Raw genomic sequence first — 21,598 nt, 5'->3', positions numbered from 1 at the left:
GTTTTGTTTCTATCTCCATTGCAATTCTCACTTCTAATAGGATCAGTAGATGTGCACTTGTGCTCAGATTGCCTTTGGGCGGTCTCCTATATAAGAACTATGTAACGTTGGCCATTGCTCTTTGGAGGTTTTTTGTATGTGCAAGAGACAAGTGACTCATTAGAACATGCTTGTTTTATAACAGTGATATAGAAATTGGATATTTGTGGTAGGAGATGGAACCACAACCACAACCAATAATACATGGTTTCTATTCTTAAACAATGAATATGGAGATCTAACTTTTAAAATTGCTACTGAATCCAAGCCTCTTGGGCCTACATGTACATCAGAACAAAGGCAACCAATGGGCTATACATTTTCTTGAATGTAGTAACTAAATGTTATTAAAATAAAAAGTGATATATTTAAATACATTTTTAAATTTGCAAAACATTAACATACATTATGAAATAGAATTAGAGAAAACGCAAGTTATTTTTTCTCTTTTTCACCTCTGTTTTAGGTGGAATTCCAAAGCATTCAAAAATAACTAAGGTAGTCCTCAACTTACAACCATTCATTTAGTGACTGTTCAAAGTTACAATAGCATTAAAAATGTGACTTATGACCAGTTTTCACACTTACGACTGTTGCAGCATCCTCACGGTCACATGATCAAAATTCGGGCACTTGTCAACTGGCATATATTGATGAGAGTTGCACTGTCCCATGGCCATGTGATCACATTAACCTTCCCAGCTGGCTTCTGACAAACAAAGTCAGTGCCACATTCATTTAAAGATTGCATGTTTCACTTAACAATTGCATCCGATTAACAACTGTTGCAAAAAAAGTCGTTGTTTAGCAATGGAAATTTTGGGCTCAATTGTAGTTGTAAGTGAAGGGCTACCAGTAAATTATCATCCTAAAACAATATAAAAACCATTCTAAATTGTTAGGAATTTAACAACTGTAGCTGGAGTTCTTCAAATCCAAAACTTAAGATATCAAACTCTGATTTCCAAAATCACATTGAATATTTTTAGAACACAATTCAAAATAAGCTTCCCAAGTTTGTGGAGAAAAGATATTGTCATAAAGCAAACAAGCTAAACAGAATCAAAGGTAATGTTTTATTTCACACACCTTAAGCTCAATCTTAATCAAGACAATCAAGATTGAAATAATCATTTGTCCCCAGATTGAGCTTTTGAGCCTTTATCAATTCCTGCAGGTACTTCTTGACAGACGGCTTCATTAGGAGAATTGATAGCAGAAGATGCTTCATTTGATAGCTGAACACTGAATGGTTCTACTGTAGCTGTAATCCTTTCCACATTTCCAAGCATGTTCCACTTACACACAGGACATGTTTGGTGCTTCAAAAGCCAAGGATCAACACAGATTTTGTGGAAAAGATGCCCACAACGCAAAATACGGGCTACATCTTTAGGCTTGTACATTTCTAAACACACTGCACAGTTGTCTCCATTTGATCCAACTTCTTTGCCATCCTCTTTTAATGTACGAAGCTCAAGATGATTGATGGCTTTAGTAATATCAAGCTCCTGCTGACATCTCTGTATCAAATTCCTTGCTCGTCGTAGCTTTCCGGCACAATAAAAGGTGCAATATGCCACAGCTATAGAGGAAAGAATAAAAATGGTGCCCATATAACGGGTTAACCATGGGTTACAGTGCTTTCCAACATCGATGGTTGCCATCACTTTGATGCCATTCTGAATTAGATGCAGAAGGTCCAGGCCTTTCAGGTTGCCAATCATAAGAGCCACAGGGCCTTCCTTCCCAAAGTTAAGCATTGGAAACACATTGTTACCTGTACCAGGATAATTATAGATGATCACACCAACTGCTCCTTTTTCTGCAGCCACACTGATTTTTTTTGTAAATGAACACTGCCCTCTTATGATGAGTGCTATCCAACATCCTGCCTTTTCTGACTTAAAATTTGTTACAGAACTACAAGCATTTTGATGGGGCTCCTCTGCAGCTATCACGATGCCGGACACCTTCTTCAAGGGTGAGGCTTTGGCGAACACTCCATTTTCTGCAATCTCCCATACAGTCCGATTCCCAACTTGAAATGATATGTTAATATTGGCAATCCAAAAGCTGTCAGCTTTTGAACTCTGCAGGTGGAGCCCAAGACAGATGCCAAGGTATAGAAAGCATAATGATTTTATCTTTCTTCTTTCAGTGGCAGCCCCAAGTAAGTTCATGCTGACATCTGTTAAGCAGTCCCAGAGCCAATAACTCAAAGACAATAAAAATCATCAGCACATCAGAACTGAATGATATTTCCAGTGAGATACCAAAAACCCATCTCAAAAATTCTGGAGAAACAAGCTGAAGGGTCTGTCTGCAAGTATGTTGCCTAGATAAAGATTTGACAGGTTTTTTTGTCTCCTTCCAATGAAGTCATTTATTGTTAAGTAATGAAATTGTGACATCATTAACAGTTTGCCAAGCAGGACTCTTGGGCTTTATCTTATATAAAATTACACTATTTAAAAACAAATAAACATTTTGATATAAGTTACACAAACCGCAAGGTATACAGTATCTGGGGTCTTGTCATTTAATGTGAATATGCTGAGAGAATGCATAATACTGCATTTTAAAGTTCAGTAAAGTACTCTTAAAACTGCTTAGCTTTTTAAGATCAAACAAGAACAGCTAAGTACTCTTACTTTGTTAACTTACAGTTCAGCAGCATATAAAGATATGCTAACATATATATCAATAGAACAGAACAGAACAGAACAGAATAGAACAGAAGCTGGAAGGGATATTGGAGGTCTTCTAGTCCACCCACCTGCTCAAGCAGGAGAACCTATACCATCTCAGACAAGTGACTGTCCGGTCTCTTCTTAAAAACCTCCAGTGATGGAGCACCCACAATTTCTGGAGGCAAGCTGTTCCACAGGTTAATTGTCCTCACAGTTAGGAAGTTTCTCCTTAATTTCAGATCGCTTCTCTCTTTGATCAGTTTCCACAAAAACTTATAGACATTTAGTTTTTTTTGGGGGGGGGTTGAGCAGATGAAGAAATCATTCCCATCATCCCACCTCTAATTTCATAAACATTAAATTGGCAATATATACAACTGTCGATCAGAAGGTCGGCAGTTTGGCGGGTCGAATCCTGAGTGCCGCGTAACAGAGTGAGCGCCTGTTACTCGTCCCAGCTTCTGCCAACCTAGCAGTTCGAAAGCACGTAAAAATGCAAGTAGAAAAATAGGGAACACTACGGTGGGAAGGTAACAGCGTTCTGTGCGCCTTTGGCGTCTAGTCATGCTGGCCACATGACCACAGAGACGTCCTCGGACAAGCGCTGGCTCTTCGGCTTTGAAACGGAGATGAGCACCGGCCCCTAGAGTCGAAAAACGACTAGCACGCATGTGCGGGGGAACCTTTACCTTTACCTTTTTACAACTGATCAGATCTGAAAATATTAGGGCAATGCAATTCCTTGCAGAGAAGTGCTTTGGAATGTCCAGAGGTGTGTACAAATACCTCTTCTCAAAATATTTAAAGTGGCTGCATTTTTTTTCCATTCTCAGTGGCTGCTTAGAAACCAGTCCCTACTGTCTTTGGAAACATAGGTATGTGCAGCCCTTTTGCTTTGCTAGAAAGAACCAAATAACACAAGCTAAAACAGCTAGATGCTTTTGCATTGAGGCTGGAAAAAGATGTGACTGCTTTAACTATTTTCTGAAAAAAGGTGCTTCATATGTTCCCATATCGTCTGGAGCACCTCTTTGCAAAAAGTTGCAAAGATGAAAATATTATGTCCATGTGTGTGTGTATGTGTGTTTGTATGTATATATAAAATAAAAATGCAGGAATGATTCTTGCTTATTTCAATGCACATACTTCATACATAGCAGCAGAGATCTCTGCCAACTGTTTGCTTTTCTTGTTTTCATAGACACACTGCTTTTACTGAACAGAAATTGAGAGGCTTTTCTTTTTTTTTTCTTTTTTTTTACAAAAAGACAAAAGTTTAGAGTTGGCTTGGTGGACTTTGTTCAAATCCAGGGACTGCCATGAAACTCACTGAGACTGTTTTCTGCTAATTCAGAAGACTGATAGCTGACATTTTTCAAGATATCCCAATATATAATATTTTCAAAGGATAGAAAGGAACAACTTAATATAACGTTCAGGTTCAAAAAGGCAGGGGCTCAAAACATAAATGAGGGAAATTAAATATTTGTGGAAGAATGGACAGTGTTTTTTTTTCTTTTGAACTTTGTAACAGGACCTTGTATACAATAAAGAGTCTCACAATTTTCTTATCTAGCAAAAGCAAGATGTTAATTTCACACCAAGCAGAAGTTGGCAAAGCATTTTTCTAAGCACAAGTCTTTGGGTTTCTTACAGGGTTCAATATTTTTCCTTCCTAAGGAGAAATGTTCAAATTCTCTCTAAACAAAATCTATTTGCAGCTCAGGATGTGCAGATGCAGACATGAAGTTGTGGAATTCAATTTATCTTGCAAATTTTTGATATACTTCTGATGTTTTATATCAGGACAATCACTTGATACACATTATTTATTTTAAATTAATATGCATTCATATTGTAATAATTAGGGAAAAAATCTCACCTACATAGATTTCTTAGTTTTCCCTTCAAGACAGAAGTGATACGCTATTAGAGAGAACGTTTCTTTTAACTCACTTTTCATTTTCAGAATAAGAAGCCACCAATAATTCCATAGCATTTTATTAACTGTTAAGCGTTTTTGTGAGGTGGGAGAATAACAAATTGTTGTAAACTGCCCAGAGACACTTAGGTGAGATTGGTGGTGTAGAAATTTCATAAATAAATACATACATTCCAGTGGAAAGAAAAATCTTAGCGACTAGGTCATTTCAGACCTAAAATATTAGGTTTTAATATGAATTCTTAAGTCCTTCTTAGGCTCCATGTTTTAATTTAGCTTTGTCCATTGTGGGCCTTCCAGATGAGTTGATCTTCAATTCCCATAGGGTTTGCTAACCAATGTAATAGTTTGGGGAAAGATAACATTTTAACAATCCACATAAAAATGTGTGTTTCACTTCTAGAATTATCAAATATTATCAAATGAGCCTTGGTGGAGCAGTGGGCTAATGCCTCCTTAAGTAACACCAGCTGCCTGCAATTAGTGCAGGTTCGCATCCCACCAGGCTCAAGGTTGACTCAGCCTTCCATCCTTCCGAGGTAGGTAAAATGAGGACCCAGATTGTTGGGGGCAATAAGCTGACTTTGTAATAATGCCGCTTGGGGTGTGTGTGAAAGCCCTAACAAGCAGGCATATACATAGAATGAAGGCTACTGCTAAGCTTGTAAGCCGCCCTGAGTCTTCGGAGAAGGGCGGGATATAAATGGAATTAAAATAAATAAATAAATACAGCAATGTAGTTAAACTCATTTTGGAGACTAAGGTGAAGTTGCTCTTGAAAACCTTTCCAACTACCCATCTGACTACTATCATGATTGTATCAGAAAGTAACAGCTTTAGTACAATAGAAATGGAAGAGAAACTCCCATAGGCTGACACTTTCCATTAGTATGTTCTTATGACTGAGAACCAGAAAAGGGAAAAAAAAGGATTTCATCTCGAAGTAAACCATGCCCTATGTTATTTTTTAGAAATTATGTCATTTTTCCAAGATTGGAAATATCATGTGAGAGTTTTCTATAGCTTGGGGGTTTGTCTACTATGTATTGTCAGTGTATCAACCAGAATTTATTTAGTCTGACAAATCTGGTCCTCTGCCCTCTGAAAAACTAGGTTCCTTTCCCAATATGTGTAGCTTCCATCCATGACTGTCTGTCTCAAATAGAATTCAGAAGCATTACCTTTTATTTTTTTCATATTATAGGGATATGCTTTAAGGGATGTAATGGGCAGTAAAATTCAAAAGCCCAATTTCTTTAACCAGTGCTAGATTTTCATTATTGCTGAACATCCTGTATTAATGGCTTAGTTCGTTCATTCTGTCCCGCCATTCGTTTGAGGATGGTGACTAGAACTTAGGCCCTGGTCTGTTCCCAGGAGGTCCAAAAATGCTCTCCAGAACTTACAAGTAAATTGGACTCCACTGTCTGAAATTATGCGAAGTCGGGCCCCTTGTAGGTGGTAGACATGGTGGAGGAACACCTTTGCTAGAGTCTTTGCTTTTGGGATTTTTTGACGAGGAGTGAAATGGACCTGCTTTGAAAATAGGTTGGTCACCACCCAAATAACGGTGTTTCTTTCTGGCAATTCTACAATAAAGTCCATAGAAATCTTTCTCTAGGGTGCTGATGGGTTTGCAACCAGCTGCAGAAGGCCAAATGTTTTCCCCTGCCTTTGTGTTGCCAGTTTTTTGATCACCAGTTTTATAACCAAGGTGCAGTTTATACACTTTCTTAATAAATCCAGTCATGGTATATCTTTGATACTTAAATGTGTATTCACCACAAATATGGCAAAATGTATCAAGGCTATCCTGATATTGGGGAACTATCTTCTGTCACCAATATTCCTGTCTACAACTGGATTATTTGTAAAGTAACTCACATGTACATAAGCAATGCTATGCCTTGAAACAATTGCATCAAAATACACAGAGACTGATATCAATGAAATGAGCATTGTGCACATGATCTGCTTTTTTAGCCTTTCCAAACAGCCTAACTATGCCTAGGCATGCCAACTACCCCATTTTCAAGCAGACAAAGCTTCCAGTCTCTGTCATTTCTCCAAAAAGTGTGTGGCACATCCGGATCCCCTGCCTCCATGCTGGACTTACCTGCACTGCTTCAAGGGGCCGGCGGGCTGCAGTTGCTGCTGGACACCTTTGGCCCCCATGCGCTCACTGCTGCTTCTGCTGGCCATGCCCACCACCTCGGGCTTATTTTTGGGGTATGGCTTATATTAGACCTACCCCAAAAAATCAAGCTCAGGCTTATTTTCTGGGTACATCTTATTTTCAGGGAAACACGCTAGCTACAACTTTATTGCTTGTATCTTAAAATTATGTTAATCCTAGTATGATTTATGTTGATTATTTAGTACCCTTATTTACAGTACTGAGTGCTGTATCTTATGATTTATGATGCATATGTTTTATGACTATGATCATGATTTATCACTTGTTGCTTGTATGTACACTGAGCTTATTCACTGCAGACAAATTCTTTGTGTGTCCAATCACAATTGGCCAATACAGAATTCTAATTCTAATATGTAAAAGCCTATCACCAATGTATTTAAATAAAATAAAGCAAAAATTAAACATGTTTGAGAATTGCAGGTCATACATCAAGGGTTTTAATTGATCACAACTAACTCTTAAAATATCACTTTCTTCCATAGATAAGTGCATTTAGTGCAGAGAATAATCATGTGTACTCATAAATCTGCATTTATATCCCTATGTATGTCTGACAAAAGGAAAAAGTAGCTTCTCTTTGCTTTGGGTAAAGGTATAATTGCAAATAGAGCAAATCCCATGCTTTAGCAACCAGAGGTCAATACAACTTTGTGGAAGATATGCCTGCAAGTTAAAATTCAGATCAAATACATCCTTTTCTAACTTCCGCAATTCAAGAGAATGAACATCTTTCTGGAGTTCTGATTTCACCATCTGGGCTCTCCATTCATGTCTTATAATAATCTGCTCTGAAGAAAAAAAAATAAGGCATAGGCTACAATTATCCTAACAGTAAAAAACAACAACACAGAGATATATATTCAAGGGGCACTGGATTGCTCTCACTCTATTTGGACAGGGTTTTTTTTTTCCCATGCCAAATCAAAGGTACTTTTCCAAGAAAGCTAGAAAATTGTTTTTTGGTCTGGTTTCTCCAATAAATTGTTAGATTCATGGAATATATAGAACCACCTGCAACTTTTAAGTAAAACAATTCAATATTAAGGAAAATGCTGAACACCAGGTCCCAGCACCACAAAACCTCTTTTCCACAGTTATTGTGAAGCTTCATTCTTGAACAAATGGCAACAGGAAAATCCAAGCGTTGATTCACTTGAGAAAACTACCAAGGTACTGCAAAACATTTCGGTGTCAAATATCCTGCTGACTAATTAGAAAAAATGCAGTAAGATCACAGACATGTAAACCCCTACTTAACTACTTTCTCCTAGGAACTCCTAGCAAAAAGAGTGAATACTTTTCCCCATTGTTCACAAGTTTTACAACAGCAATCTGGAATAGAGCTGCAGTCATTGTGACATCAGAACTAGCTCCATTGGAGAATCCCTCTCAACTCATAGATACCCTACAAGAACACAGAAATCAGGAAGCTTGAGATAGGCTGAATAGCTTAACTCTTGGTTAGCATTGTCCCTCAATCCTTTTGATACCCTACTATTCTTTTGAATTCCAGCACAGGTTAGAAAAGAGAATTATTTGCTATCTAATTAATTTAGCTATGTGATTTGAGTTCTGTCCACAAAAAAATGGTTGTCTATACTCTATAACATGATTATTGTAATAAGCTTCCTTTTTATGTGACGTCTTTATGCTCTTCTAATTGTCTTGAGAAAAGGACGCGGTGGCTCAGTGGGTTAGGACGCTGAGCTTGTCGATCAGAAGGTCGGCAGTTTGGCGGGTCGAATCCCGAGTGCTGTGTAACAGAGTGAGTGCCTGTTACTCGTCCCAGCTTCTGCCAACCTAGCAGTTCAAAAGCACGTAAAAAATGCAAGTAGAAAAATAGGGACCACTACGGTGGGAAGGTAACAGCGTTCCGTGCGCCTTTGGCGTCTAGTCATGCTGGCCACATGACCACGGAGATGTCCTTGGACAAGCTCTGGCTCTTCGGCTTTGAAACGGAGATGAGCACCGGCCCCTAGAGTCAGAAATGACTAGCACGCATGTGTGGGGGAACCTTTACCTTTAATTGTCTTGAAACACATTTCCTAGCTGTAGTACCTTAGTCTTTCTTTTCCTTTCCTTTCTTTTCCTTTCCTTTTTCCTTCCCTTCCCTTCCTCTTTTCTTTTTCCCTTTTCAAGGTAGTTGTTCAGAACACCGCCATAAGCTTTTAGACAACTTGCACTGACACTTGCGACTTTTAGTACTGTGGGCTATTTTGGGACAATACGGAGAAACATTGCATCACATTTAATGTAAAACAACAAGATCTATAGTCTTACCAATTCATTTGGTAGTTGTGGCATAGCTTCAATCAGCTTTCAGATTATTTATTTAATTAGTTTTATATACCACCCTATTCCCGAAGGACTCAGGGCGGTTTACAGGGCAAAGTTTAAAAAAACAATATAAAAGTTAAAATAAAAATAGAATTAAGGTTAATTATTGAGGTTACAACACTCTATACCACCAGCCAAAATTCTGGGAGTTGTAGTCCCAACCAATTTGGGGAGTACCAGGCTGAGGAAAACACCTAAAGCTATTAGTTGAAAGGGCTTTCATTCTGCAAATTTTGAGAATCCCATTCAGTACAAGGCAGGTTTGTCTACTTAGACCAGACATGTCAAACTCGCGACATCATGTGACGTTGCACAACGTATCAGAACTTTTTCCCCATTGCCGGCAATGGGGTGGGCATGGTTTCCACATGACACATCCAGCCCGCGGGCCAGCAATTTGACACCCCTGACTTAGACCAGTGTTTCTGAACCTCAGCAGCTTCAGAATGTGTGGATTTCAATGCCCAGAATTCTGCAACTTCCAACAGTCCTCCTTAATAATTTTTTGAATAGATCAGCTTTTTGATCAGTGATTTATCTGCAATCAGTATTTTTAGTTCTGAATAGTTAACAAATATTTTATAATTACATTCTGGGTTGCCTCTTCAGCATCATTACACATGACAAGCTTTGCACCTACCCTATATTTCATTTAGAAAAAATAATAGGTTATTCCCTACCCTTAGGGCAGGGCTGTTGGCCCACAGGCTAGTTTTATCAAAGCGAAGCCAAACCCACCCCATTGTTGGCAATACAAAAAGAGTTGCAATACATCACGACATGACACGTGATGTGACAAGTTTGACACCCATGCCTTAAGGAGATATTTCAACGGAAAAAAACTATGGAAGTTTATAGGAAACTCCAATTCCATACAAAGCTACATTTAATTTGTTGCGTATGCTTTCCCAAATGTTTTTCTAACATATTCTAATCTATGAAATTGTTTTTGATAATATTAAAATATAATCAACTAGGGTGAAACAATCTGAACAATAACTGTATCAGGTGAGAATTTAAACATAGAGTTCAGCATCTTGAATAACATACAATAATCCCACAGTAATTAAGAATACAAAAATCGAAGTGTAGAGAGTTGGAGAGCTGATGCAAATACCAGGCTAATGTAGGAACATATGTTGAAGGCTTCTGGTGGAGTTATATGCCATATATCAGGGCTTTCCAACCTTTTTCCCCATTGTATCACTTTTAGGATATGGCAACATCTGAGTACCGCCAGTCGCCTCGCAAGGTGTCAAAAACTTGTTGACCAAAAAAAAAAGAAAGAAAAAAAGTGATGAAGTACAGGTAGTCCTCGACTTACAACAGTTCACTTAGTAACTGTTTGAAATTACAATGGCACTGAAAAAGGTGCCCCCCAAGCCACAGCTGAGCAAGACACCTGCCTGCCCGCCTGATGCTCTTCCTCCTGTCCGAGGTTTTCATTGTTGTGAGCATTTCTGTTGAGTATTGCCAGTGGGGGTGGGTGTTTTTTTTTGGTTTTTATTCCCCCCCATCTGCTGGGTGGTTGCAGCAGGTTTTGGTCACTTCACATGACCCTGGGATACTGTGACTGTCATAAATATGAATCAGTTGCCAAGCATCTGAATGTAAATCATAAGACCCTGGAGATGCTGCAACATTCCAGCTGATTGGCGCTTCTTCTAGGGTCAGCAGACGCACTGGGATCAGTGCTGCTTTCCAGCAGATTGGTGCTTCTTCAGGGCTCAGCAGAAGAGCCAGGATCAATGCTGAGCTCCAGCTGGAGCCTGGCGCTGATCCTGGGGCTTCCACTGAGCCCTGAGAGCCCCGAAGAAGCGCCGATCAGCTGGAAAGCAGCACTGATCCTGGCGCTTCTGCTGAGACCTGACAGCCCTGCAGCTCCAGCCATGTCTCAGTCAAGCTTGTGCGGTGCTGCCACCGGTTCAGCTCATTCCCCTCCCCCACTACCACTTCTCTAGGATGGTCACGTACCACCTGCCAGGTGTCAATGTACCACAGGTGGTACCCTTACCACTGGTTGAAAAGCCCTGCCATATATCAAAAAAAGAATGTTCAGTTCTTTGCCCAACAGATTTAGTATGGCATTTGCAATTAGATCCAAACAAACAAAAAAGTGGCCTGTAAAAAACTAAATAATTCTGTAAATCACAGGTAAATAAGGTCAATATGGAAAGAAAGCAAAAGCCCCACTATCAGATATTTTTTTCAAAAACTGAAGCAAAACATAATGACCAATGTCAAAGAATTAAACTTTATAATATACCGAAGGTATGGCTTTATGCTTCAAACAAATTAAATACATTCATGGATTTCTGTGTACTCAGCACTTAGAGACATATTACAATTATACAGCAGCACATACTGGATGTAATTGTGCTGAACTCGAGTGGACAACAGCTGGATATGTGGAGATGACCTCCAGATATATTACTACAGTATGTTACAACTCCCATTAAGTCTCACCATTTGTACCTTGACTAGGGCTGAACAGAGTGGTAATTTAACCACATTTGAAAGATACATTTTGGTTTACAGTGTCATTTAATCAAGTTAGGAGGAAATAACCAATTTAGTACAATAATTACCACACTTGTATACTCAATAAAAGAAAAAGAAAAAGAAAAAAGGGGCTGGGTAACAATGATCACAACAAGAAGGTCCCATATCTTTTATTGTAACTTCAGAAAATTCTACAGACTAATTTCCATTGTTGGCATATAGATCTACCTTGGAATTTTTGCTTACCTAAATATTACATTTCTAGCAAATGTATTTTGCATTCAGAGTATACTGCAGTCTGCATTGTTTATTCCTGCCATAATATAGATTTTCTGTAACAATAATTACATAACAGTTTTCTCCTAAAAATGATTTGTTGCTCAAAAACCTGTTATCCTATAGCAGTAACTACAGTAGTTTCACACTGGAAAGGAAAGTAACATAATGTTAAGATCATGATACACTACTGGCAAATAGAAAAATGTTCTAAATGAATGTCCAGGTTACTATCTGAGCATCTTAAAAAACTTGTTAGGTGGATATTTTCTTGCTATGTCACAAGTGATACTCAATGTGCAGAATAGTCATGTAGAGCAATGGTGATGACAAGACGGCTACAGCCTCGGTAACACCAATTAGAAGTAACTGAGATTTTTTAAAAAATCCACTCTATACTCCCTTTTCTTATCAAGCATGCATTCTCCTTATTCTGAGAAGGCATAGCAAAGCCTTCTCACACTGCTATTACTTAGTAATAACAACTGATTTATATCAACAGGCTATAGTCTAATGCTCTTTTTCAACATGATACGGCTGGACCCATTCCTGTGTTTAAGAAGGAATCTTCTGGATGAGTCTTGGGCCGCCTTGTTTCTTCGCAGTTTCCGCCACTCAAATGATTAGAGGTAAGCCAAGAAATTAAAAGACATTTGCTCCTGGGGAGGAAAGCCATGGCAAATCTAGCAAGCACACTAAAAAGCAGAGACATCACCCTGCCAACAAAAGTGTGTATAGTGAAGCCTATGGTCTTCCCAGTTGCAATGTATAGCTGGGAAAGTTGGACCATAAGAAAGGCTGAACGCCAAAGAATTGAAGCCTTTGAACTATGGTGCTGGAGAAGACTCCTGCAAGTCTCTTGGACTGCAAGGCTATCAAACTGGTCAGTCCTAGAGGAGATCAACCCTGACTGCTCTTTATAAGGCCAGATCCTGAAGCTGAAACTCAAATACTTTGGTCACCTAATGAAAAGGAAGGATTCACTGGAGAAGAGCCTAATTCTGGGAAAGGTTGAGGGCAAGAGAAGAAGGGGAAGACAGAGAATGAGGTGGCTGGATGGAGTCACTAAAGCAGTAGGCGTGAGCTTAAATGGACTCCAGAAGATGGTAGAGGACAGGAAGGCCTGGAGGAACATTGTCCATGGGGTCGCAATGGGTTGGACACGACTTCACAACTAACAACAAATAGAGAAACAGCCTGTACACAAGGAATTACTGATTAAAAGTTTAGGATTTTCAATCATATTATCTAATTATTTTCTCATTAAAATAAATGTTTCGCTTATAAACTCAGATTCTGTTTCTTGCATTTATGTTGTTCTGTGCTAATTCTACCCATGTTTCTCATTTAGTTAATGTTTGGCTTTACTTATTTTCAGTCTTCTCAAGGGGGCTGTGGGAATAGCTAGTTTGGAAATACATTCAACAGTTGACCTGCATAAAATTGATATTTTGGAAAATGCTTCTGCATGCAGCTTTAACTCAAATAGTATGCAGACATTATGCAGCACTAGTTGCAAATAATTTGTTTCTTAAGTTGCTTAATGTCTGTGCTTGTTGGTTTCTTATTAGATAAGAAGGATTAGTTCGATATGGATAATAAATACATTTTGCAAAGACAATCTTATCCATAAATTTCTGAGACTATCTATGCACATATATACTGCAAAATCACTATGTCTCTTGGGGGAAAAAAGCAACAGAAATTCACATTTAGGTGGTGATGTCCATAAATGTAGAGTTTTAATTATTGATCATAACTGACACTAGCCTCCAAATCATCACCATTCTCCAAGTAAGAGTTCTTAAGAGTTAGTGAGAAGAATGCTCTTACATATGATCCTGAAAAGGAAAGGAGCCTTAGGAATCTGATGAAGATAAATTATTGCATCTCTCTCAGTTGCCTTGGATAATGGCATAATTGCAAATTGGGCAAATGCCACGTTTTAGCAACCAGCGGTCAATACATCGTTTGTGGAAAATATGCCTGCAAGTTAAAATCCGGACTATTTCTCTTGGTTTGTATGTCTCTAAGCAAACCACACAAGTCTCTTCTGCCAGATCAAATTCATCCTTTTTTAACTTCCGCAGTTCAAGAGAATGAACAGCTTTTCGGAGTTCTGATTTTATCATTTGGGCTCTCCGTTCTTCATGTCTCACCATAATCTGCCCAGGAGTACAGCATATTAAGACATAAGCAACGAATGTCAAAATGAGAGAGTAAGCGCAGAGATAGATCTTCCAGAAGCACTGAGTTGCTCCCAGTTCAATCATGGCAGTTACTCGAATACCTTCCTGAATCAAGCGAAGAATTTGCTTTCCTTTCAGACTGCTAATCATAACAGCAGCAATCTCACCAGCATCTTCACGAGTTAAAATGAGACTTTCTCTCTCAGCACATGAATGGTCATAGATAATGACCCCAGTGGCACCTTTCTGTGCTGCTGCCATGACTTTATCCTTAAAGGTACAGCCTCCTCTTGCAATGAAAGCAATCCAGTCCTTTGTATTTGGTGGTATGTTGAAGTTAGTTTCCACCCCACAAGCATTTTTAGCTTCGTCTTCTGGGATCACCAAGACACCCACCATCTTCTTGGAAGGCAGATTCTCTTCAAATAAAGGTGGATGATAGATCTCCGACATGGCCCACTTCCCCCATTGAAGTGTTAGATTCATATAGTACACAGATGGGCTTGCAGCTTGGGAATCTGGCACACCAAACATTAGGGAGAAACCTAAGGCCAATTTCCAGCAAAGTGAGATTTTTCTTCTGCAGTGATTAAAAGGCTTCATTTCTCCTTCTACCTTTTGTAAGTAGCCAGAATATGCTTTTTTTAAAAAAAATCCTGATGATTTCTTCAAAGTGTAGACACTTAGATAAGTAACATTTTTTTGTCCTGGTATGTTTGGAGGAGAGATTATTTGTGGGATCAGCCAATCCTTTCAACTGCCATGTCAACTGATGCACTTCCTATTATCATAAACTAACATAAACAATGGCCTAGCTAATTTGAATACTGCAAGCTTATTGGCTAAAATTTTAAAATTTGCCAAAGCTTTGGCTGTTGAGGCCAGTAGTATAATAATTTGCCTGATTTCATAACCTCATTTTAATTTTCTAGCTGCTGATTTCTAGCTGAACTATTTTTAAAAAAGAATGTTAAGTCATTGCACACTAAACATGCTGCATTTTCTATATTTATTTTACTTTCTAAATGTTTACAGGTGACATCAACGATTGATCTTCATGCCTGAGGATAATCACTATGAATAGGACTGAAATGCAACTGGGATGGAATGTAGCCTGGATTGTCAGGAAGGGGGTACCTAGTTTGTATGAGAGAAAGAGGGTGAAGACAGCTCCTCCCTCATAGTTCCCAGTATAACTTTCATGTAGGTAGTAGTCTGCCTCAGTTGACAATATTTTATTTATAGGTGTGGAACAGTAAAGAAATCTGATCATAATTCCTTTGTATGTCCCTAGGAACACTTCATTTGTATACCAATCTAGGCTAAATTTCCTAAACAGACATCTGAGGCTTAGGCATTACTGTGTACTTATAGTATTACTGTACTTACAGTATTTACCCACATTCTAACTAGCTACAGTTTTGACCAATAGCAGTTTAAGACATGGCTAAACTGAAAGACTTGATTTTCATTTCCTGTCCATATTATTTTATTGCATACTTTTAATTGCTGTTCTTATTGTTCTTACTGATTGTTCTTACTGCTAAGCTTGTAAGCCGCCCTGAGTCTTCGGAGAAGGGCGGGATATAAATGGAATTAAAATAAAAAAATATTAATAATTGGAGGGTTAAAATGGCAAACTGGCAGATGAAGTTAAAACTAGAGCTACCAAATGTAGGCTGCAGTTTTCTTTAGATTTCAGTTTTTGTATAATTTTGCTGCCATCTAATAATTGTTTGGATTGTTGTAGCCCTGCACTAAATATACAGGATAACCCTGAAGGAAAGAGGGAAGATCTGTTACCCAAACCACAGTCAGATGAATGAGGCTTGATCCCAGACCAAAAACACAGCTTATGAAAATGACTCAGACATGAAGATAAGAGGGAAGAAGGGAAGCACATTCATACTTGTAAGTTTCTGTTCCTGTAACCCTATAATAAAAGTAGTATTAGTAACTTTGGCTTCCTAGCCTGGTCTGCCTTGAAGGACTGGGACGTTCACCCTTTGTAAGATTCCGTGATTATAGCTGTTCTAATAAAATAAGCTTTAGGTCTACATGGTGTGTGTTTCACAGTCTGACCTATTCATATAGGATTGAAAATTAACATCAGACCAACAATCAAGAAATGAACAATACCCCAATCAAAGAACTGCCAAACAAGCCAACAGTAAACAGTCCAACCCAAAAACAAAACAAAACAAAAAACTCCAAACCCATCAGGATCACTCCCAACAACACTGACATGGCAAGTCACTAGAATATAAATTGAGAGCAAACCCCAGTCTCTACTAGCACTGATGTTGCTACCTAGTTTGGGTAATGAAACATCTGCATGAAAACAACCAAGCTCAGAGAGCATCAAGGATTCCTCAAAGTTGTATGTGTATGTGTCTGCCTGTACCTGTAACTCTCTCTCTCTCTCTCTCTCTCTCTCTCTCTCTCTCTCTCTCTCTCTCTCTCTCTCTCTCTCTCTCTCTCTCTCTCTCTCTCTCTCTCCATCCATCTATCTTGTGAGATGGTTCCTACCATCAGACATGTAAAATTGAGGAGAAATGTGAACATTTGTTATCTATTTGATTAAATGTGATTTTTTCAGATAGATTTACAGATGGAGAAATTGTTCAGCACTCATCCTAACTCAAAGTATATGTAAGGTTTGGAAAGATATCTTATGTTACTTCTGGTGGTTCCTATTACTACTGGTAATAGGAATGATAGATAGATAGATAGATAGATAGATAGATAGATAGATAGATAGATAGATAGATAGATAGATAATAGATAGAAAAAAATCAGCCCTCTCATTAAATCCATAATGTTTACCCAACATCCTTGATATCTTTCACTAACAAGCAGAATCTTAAAATTCATATACGATAAAAGGCCATAATTATAATTTACATGTTTTAAATAAGCTTTGTCACCATTAAATCAGAAAATATGGAGGGAATAGTGCAATACAGACCTGCAGTATATTTTAGGCTTTTATGTGTGATGTCTCCTTGTTATGGTATTATGAACTGTTGCTGTTCTCTCTTTCTTTGCAACTACATCAACTATAGGAACCTAAAAACATTCAACAACAATAATAGTGATCTCATCCCAATATTACAAATATTATAAAGAGAAAGACTGAGAAAGATGATAAATAGTTGATGGAGAACCAGTTTGGTGTAGTATTTAAGGTCTCGAAACCAGGAGTCTGTGAGTTTAGGCATGAAAGCCAGCTGAATGGAAAAGAACAACAAATATTTGGGTAACAAATTAATCCTTTCAGAGTTTATAAATTTGTTTATGAAAGCTTGACATCTTAAGTATATATCAAGCTTGATATAATGTTAACAGCCATCAGGACAAATATTTATATTACATTTTCTTTTATGAGCCATTAACATTTAGTAAAATATTAAATATTTAGCTATTCAATAGTTTGTAAATACTAAAATTATAATTTAAATATTTTGTCTTCATGTAAGAATATTCTACAGATTATACTGGTAACAATAAAGCTTAGGGAGGGAGGAGAGAGGGAGGAAGGAATGAAGGAGAAGGCATTTAAAACAGAGAGTAACCAATAAGGCACTGCTACCCCCCCAAAAAAACAGTTTAGTAAATCGGACTACTCTATCTTTTATTTGAGATGTACAAATTAGCAAGGTTACAATTCATGACTGCATTTGGACCTGTAAATTCTATTTACCAAACATCTGATTTATGACAAGCTAGACTGGGGGGGAAAAACGTTATCATTCCAGAAGAACGCAATACCACACCACTTCCATATTGCTGCCAAGAAAATTACATGGATATATCCATGAGGACACTAATAGTTAAGGTTAACCTGAAGAGATGTAAATTTTACTTTTGCTCACCCTGATGATAAATATCTAACACAGCCACAGATCTTCAGGTGGGATATGCCCTCTTTTGAAACAGACCAAGATTAAATGTACATGCAAATCATGTTTTCTAATTCACGTTGGACACACTGGTGTTTAGTACTGTTACTTCTCAAGATGAGTTTTATCCCAGATCAAAACAATCAGTTCTCAAAGGGCATAACAGATTGAAAGAACAGAATCAAAATGAAGCATGTAATGAGTCAGATGGACTCATTTTTGTAGTCACCCAACAGTGATCTCACTGAGGCAGAGATAAAAGAAATTGGTCTCTCCTGAGATAATAGTACAGTAGCAAGTCAGAATGTGATACTCCCTTGCAAGAAATTGATCAATTTTTCCAACTCCATAAGGGGTAATGGTTTCTATTATTACAGAGGAAAAAGCCAAAATACTTAAACAAATCTAAGTTATTATTTTACTCTTTTATGATGTATTAAAATAAAACTTTTATAGGGCTGAATTCCATGGGGACCACTATCTTGTAAATCCACACTACAGCTCTTAGATTAAAAGACATACATTTAGAATTCCAAATTTGCCAGGATGAATTGGAACTCCAATTCCTCTTCCTAGAAATCAATTAGTTTAGGGTTCCTCAGTAACCCCATCAGACTTTTAATGCTTATTTGAAAGAAAGGAGGAAGCGGTTTTTTTAATTAAAGAAAATATATTCTAATTACATAAACAATTCACTAAATAAATTGGGAAAAGCTATAAGGAGAGGCAAGGGCATCTAAGTGCTGTAGAAACACTGAGCTTTCAAGAACAAATACTTGCTACTAGACTGCTTTATTTGAACCAGACTGATCTCTCAATTAGTCACATCTCAGACTGAAGAGCATCAAAAATTCTCTTTCTATCAGCCCTTCAATTTGTTCTAAACCTGTTTTTCATTTTGCTTTTTGGAGGATTTTTGTAGAAGAAATAAGAGATTCAGAACCTTCAAAAATAGATCTGGTTCTCCAGTGTGACAAATATTTTGTTTCCAACACCAGGGCTCACCAATAATACCCAGTTCCTCCTGTTTCCTCTGTGTATATTGTGCTATGAATGTCAATTCTTAAGGTTGACTTTACATTTTTCAAGTCATAGACATTATATTATAAACATCATTATTAAGATTTGAAAGAATACCCCCTAGATAATACAGTAGTCATCATGATCTCCATGAGTAGTGGGAGCACACAGTTTGTCAACTCTACAATGACCTGGCTGCAGTCATTTTTCTTTTCATTCTAGGCTGCCAGATAGAACAGAGGGAGGGGGGCTTTCCCAGGTGCTTCACTAGTCAAAATAATCTTCTGTCCCATGGGAACCAAGGTCATCTACTGCTCCCACGATCAGGGACTGGGCATTGTATAAAAAGCCTGTGAAAAGAATACATTGGGAACATAGTTGATTGCATAGTTTTGTGGATGGGACATTATACTTTGTAACTGGGTAATTTTTAGTTGGCAATTCAGACTTGGCTTCACTTTTGATCATGCCAATATTTTGTAACTAACAAACATGTTCTTTGAGGAATTTTCAAGCCTCGGAGTTCTGCTTTATTCATCTCTGTCTGTTGGAACCATGACATTAAACCAAGTCTCCTACAACTTTAGTTTTTCTGGGGTGCTGGGCCCCAACTGCCTACCTATCCTTTGGGAGAGTGGTGAAGACTCAGAAAATTTGAAGATGGAGGAAAAGAATGGAGCTGTTGTTGGTCGCAACAGAACTCCAGCTGTCGGAGCACAAGCAGCCGCTCCAACCACCAAGGAGGCATCACTGGCAGGGGCTCGGCCAAAATCCAGGTTGACCCAACCTGGGAAGCTGGTACCGCAGCGGGGAACTACAATCCTGGTGGACCTCTATCAAGCTGAGCCTGCCACTCAGCACAGGAGCACTTCTGTCGCTGCTGAAGGGGAACTCCTGTTGCTGCCATCCCAGGGGTTTTCATCCATGGCATACCAGAAGGGAAAGGGATCAATTGGAGGGGATGACTGGAGACTGGAAGTTCCAGTCCACAGTCCACAGCCCCTTGCTCATGAAGGAGATGTTGGCCAGGCTGGAGGTAAAAGAGATGGTTCCTGTCAAGCAGGGTGTGTGCGATGTGGGGGGGAATGCTAAGTTACCTATTTATTCCCTCCCTCGCTGGAGTCCCAGCCCGATTGCTGGAGCCTGTGCCACCTCATCTGTTCCCCAGCCAGCTGTGTTGTCAAGCCCTGTATCCCAGCCAAATCTGCTGCTGCAGCCTCAACCTGCCAGTCCAGGAGCCTAGCCAAATGAAGTCCAGAGAGTGGTTTGGCCATATTCCAAGGTCCAACAAGCAGCACAGCAGCAGGTGCAGGTGGCTCCGCTGAGGTTTGAGCCACCTCCCATCAAGCCCACCTTTGATGGGGACCCAGACAAGCTATCCTTCGTAAATCAAATATGGGCTAATCTAGATCGCTATGCTTATGACTACTATGATGCCATGATGGTGAATGCTGTGGATGCCAATCTAGAGGGGGAAGCGGCTGAGTGGGTGACCAACCTCCATGATGAAGGGGCTCCTGAGCTGCAGATTGCTAACCTATTCATGGAGCAACTGAGAGGCTGTTTTGAAGACAGGTCCCAGAGACTGCTGGCCACTAAGGAGATCCATTGTTTGAACAAAGAGGCCGTCACACTAAGGAATACATTCAAGAATTTAGAAGAGTTGCTGTTCAGCTGGGGCAGTGGTTGGAATGATCATTAATCAACTACTACAAGAAAGGACTAGACTGCGACTTTCTCCAAGCCTACATCTATTGGGGCCTTACCAACCAATTGTGGGAGTGATACAGCATGGCCGTGATGCTGGACATCAAATTGGAATGCCCCAGAAATCCAAGCACAGCCAAACCCAAGCTGCCACACTTCCAAGAGAAGCGACTTTTTGGTCAATGTTCCCAAGACACTATGACCACCAGTGTCCCCCAAGTGCCAGCCAGAGCTGTTATCAAGTGCTACCGATGTGATCAAATGGGTCACTATGCTGTGGAGTGCCCGACTCCCAACCCCCTAACCCAGAAGCATGCCAGTTGCCACCGCAAAGCTCCAAAAAGCCCCCAGATGAAGAAGAGAGAAGACAAACTGGGCATGTCAAGAGCCAGACATCAAGACCTCCCCTCCTACTGAGCTCAAGACGAAAGCCCAGTCTGAGCCACAGCAGATGCCTACACCATACGACAGTGATGAGGAAGGTGAGAAAGATCCGATGGTAAGTCAGCCCATCCCACCTTTTGCCATTCCTGCCAAGATAATAGTACCCAAAACCAGGGCCCAAATGGACTTAAACATTTTAATAGACTCAGGTTGCACAAGGTTACTAATTAATCTGCCCACAGTGCTCAAGCTGGGGATTTGAGCAAGGCTGTTACCCCTAGCCATGAGATTTGAACAAGCTGACGGATCCCTTATCAGCGGTGCACCTGCCACGCACCTGACAGAACCAGTGCAATTGGAAATGGGTCAGCACTGGGAAATCAACTGTTTTATAGTGGTCCCAAAAA

General features: G+C 39.2%; 2 protein-coding genes across 5 annotated transcripts in view; both read right to left on the bottom strand.

The window, feature by feature from the left end:
* Positions 1 to 21,598, bottom strand: part of CADPS2 (calcium dependent secretion activator 2) — a 409,931-nt gene that overhangs the window by 287,449 nt on the left and 100,884 nt on the right. The gene's annotated exons all lie outside the window — the stretch shown is intronic.
* Positions 1,170 to 2,222, bottom strand: RNF148 (ring finger protein 148; the record flags this gene model as incomplete). The annotated part of the gene is made up of 1 exon (XM_083366545.1): positions 1,170 to 2,222. The coding sequence occupies one exon, from the start codon at positions 2,220 to 2,222 to the stop codon at positions 1,170 to 1,172; it is 1,053 nt and encodes a 350-aa protein (XP_083222671.1).

This window comes from Vipera ursinii, assembly GCF_947247035.1.
Source record: "Vipera ursinii genome assembly, chromosome: 6".
NCBI classification, from domain to species: Eukaryota; Metazoa; Chordata; class Lepidosauria; order Squamata; family Viperidae; genus Vipera; species Vipera ursinii.
Note: the sequence above shows the minus strand (reverse complement) of the source record. Positions and strands in the feature narration are given on the sequence as shown.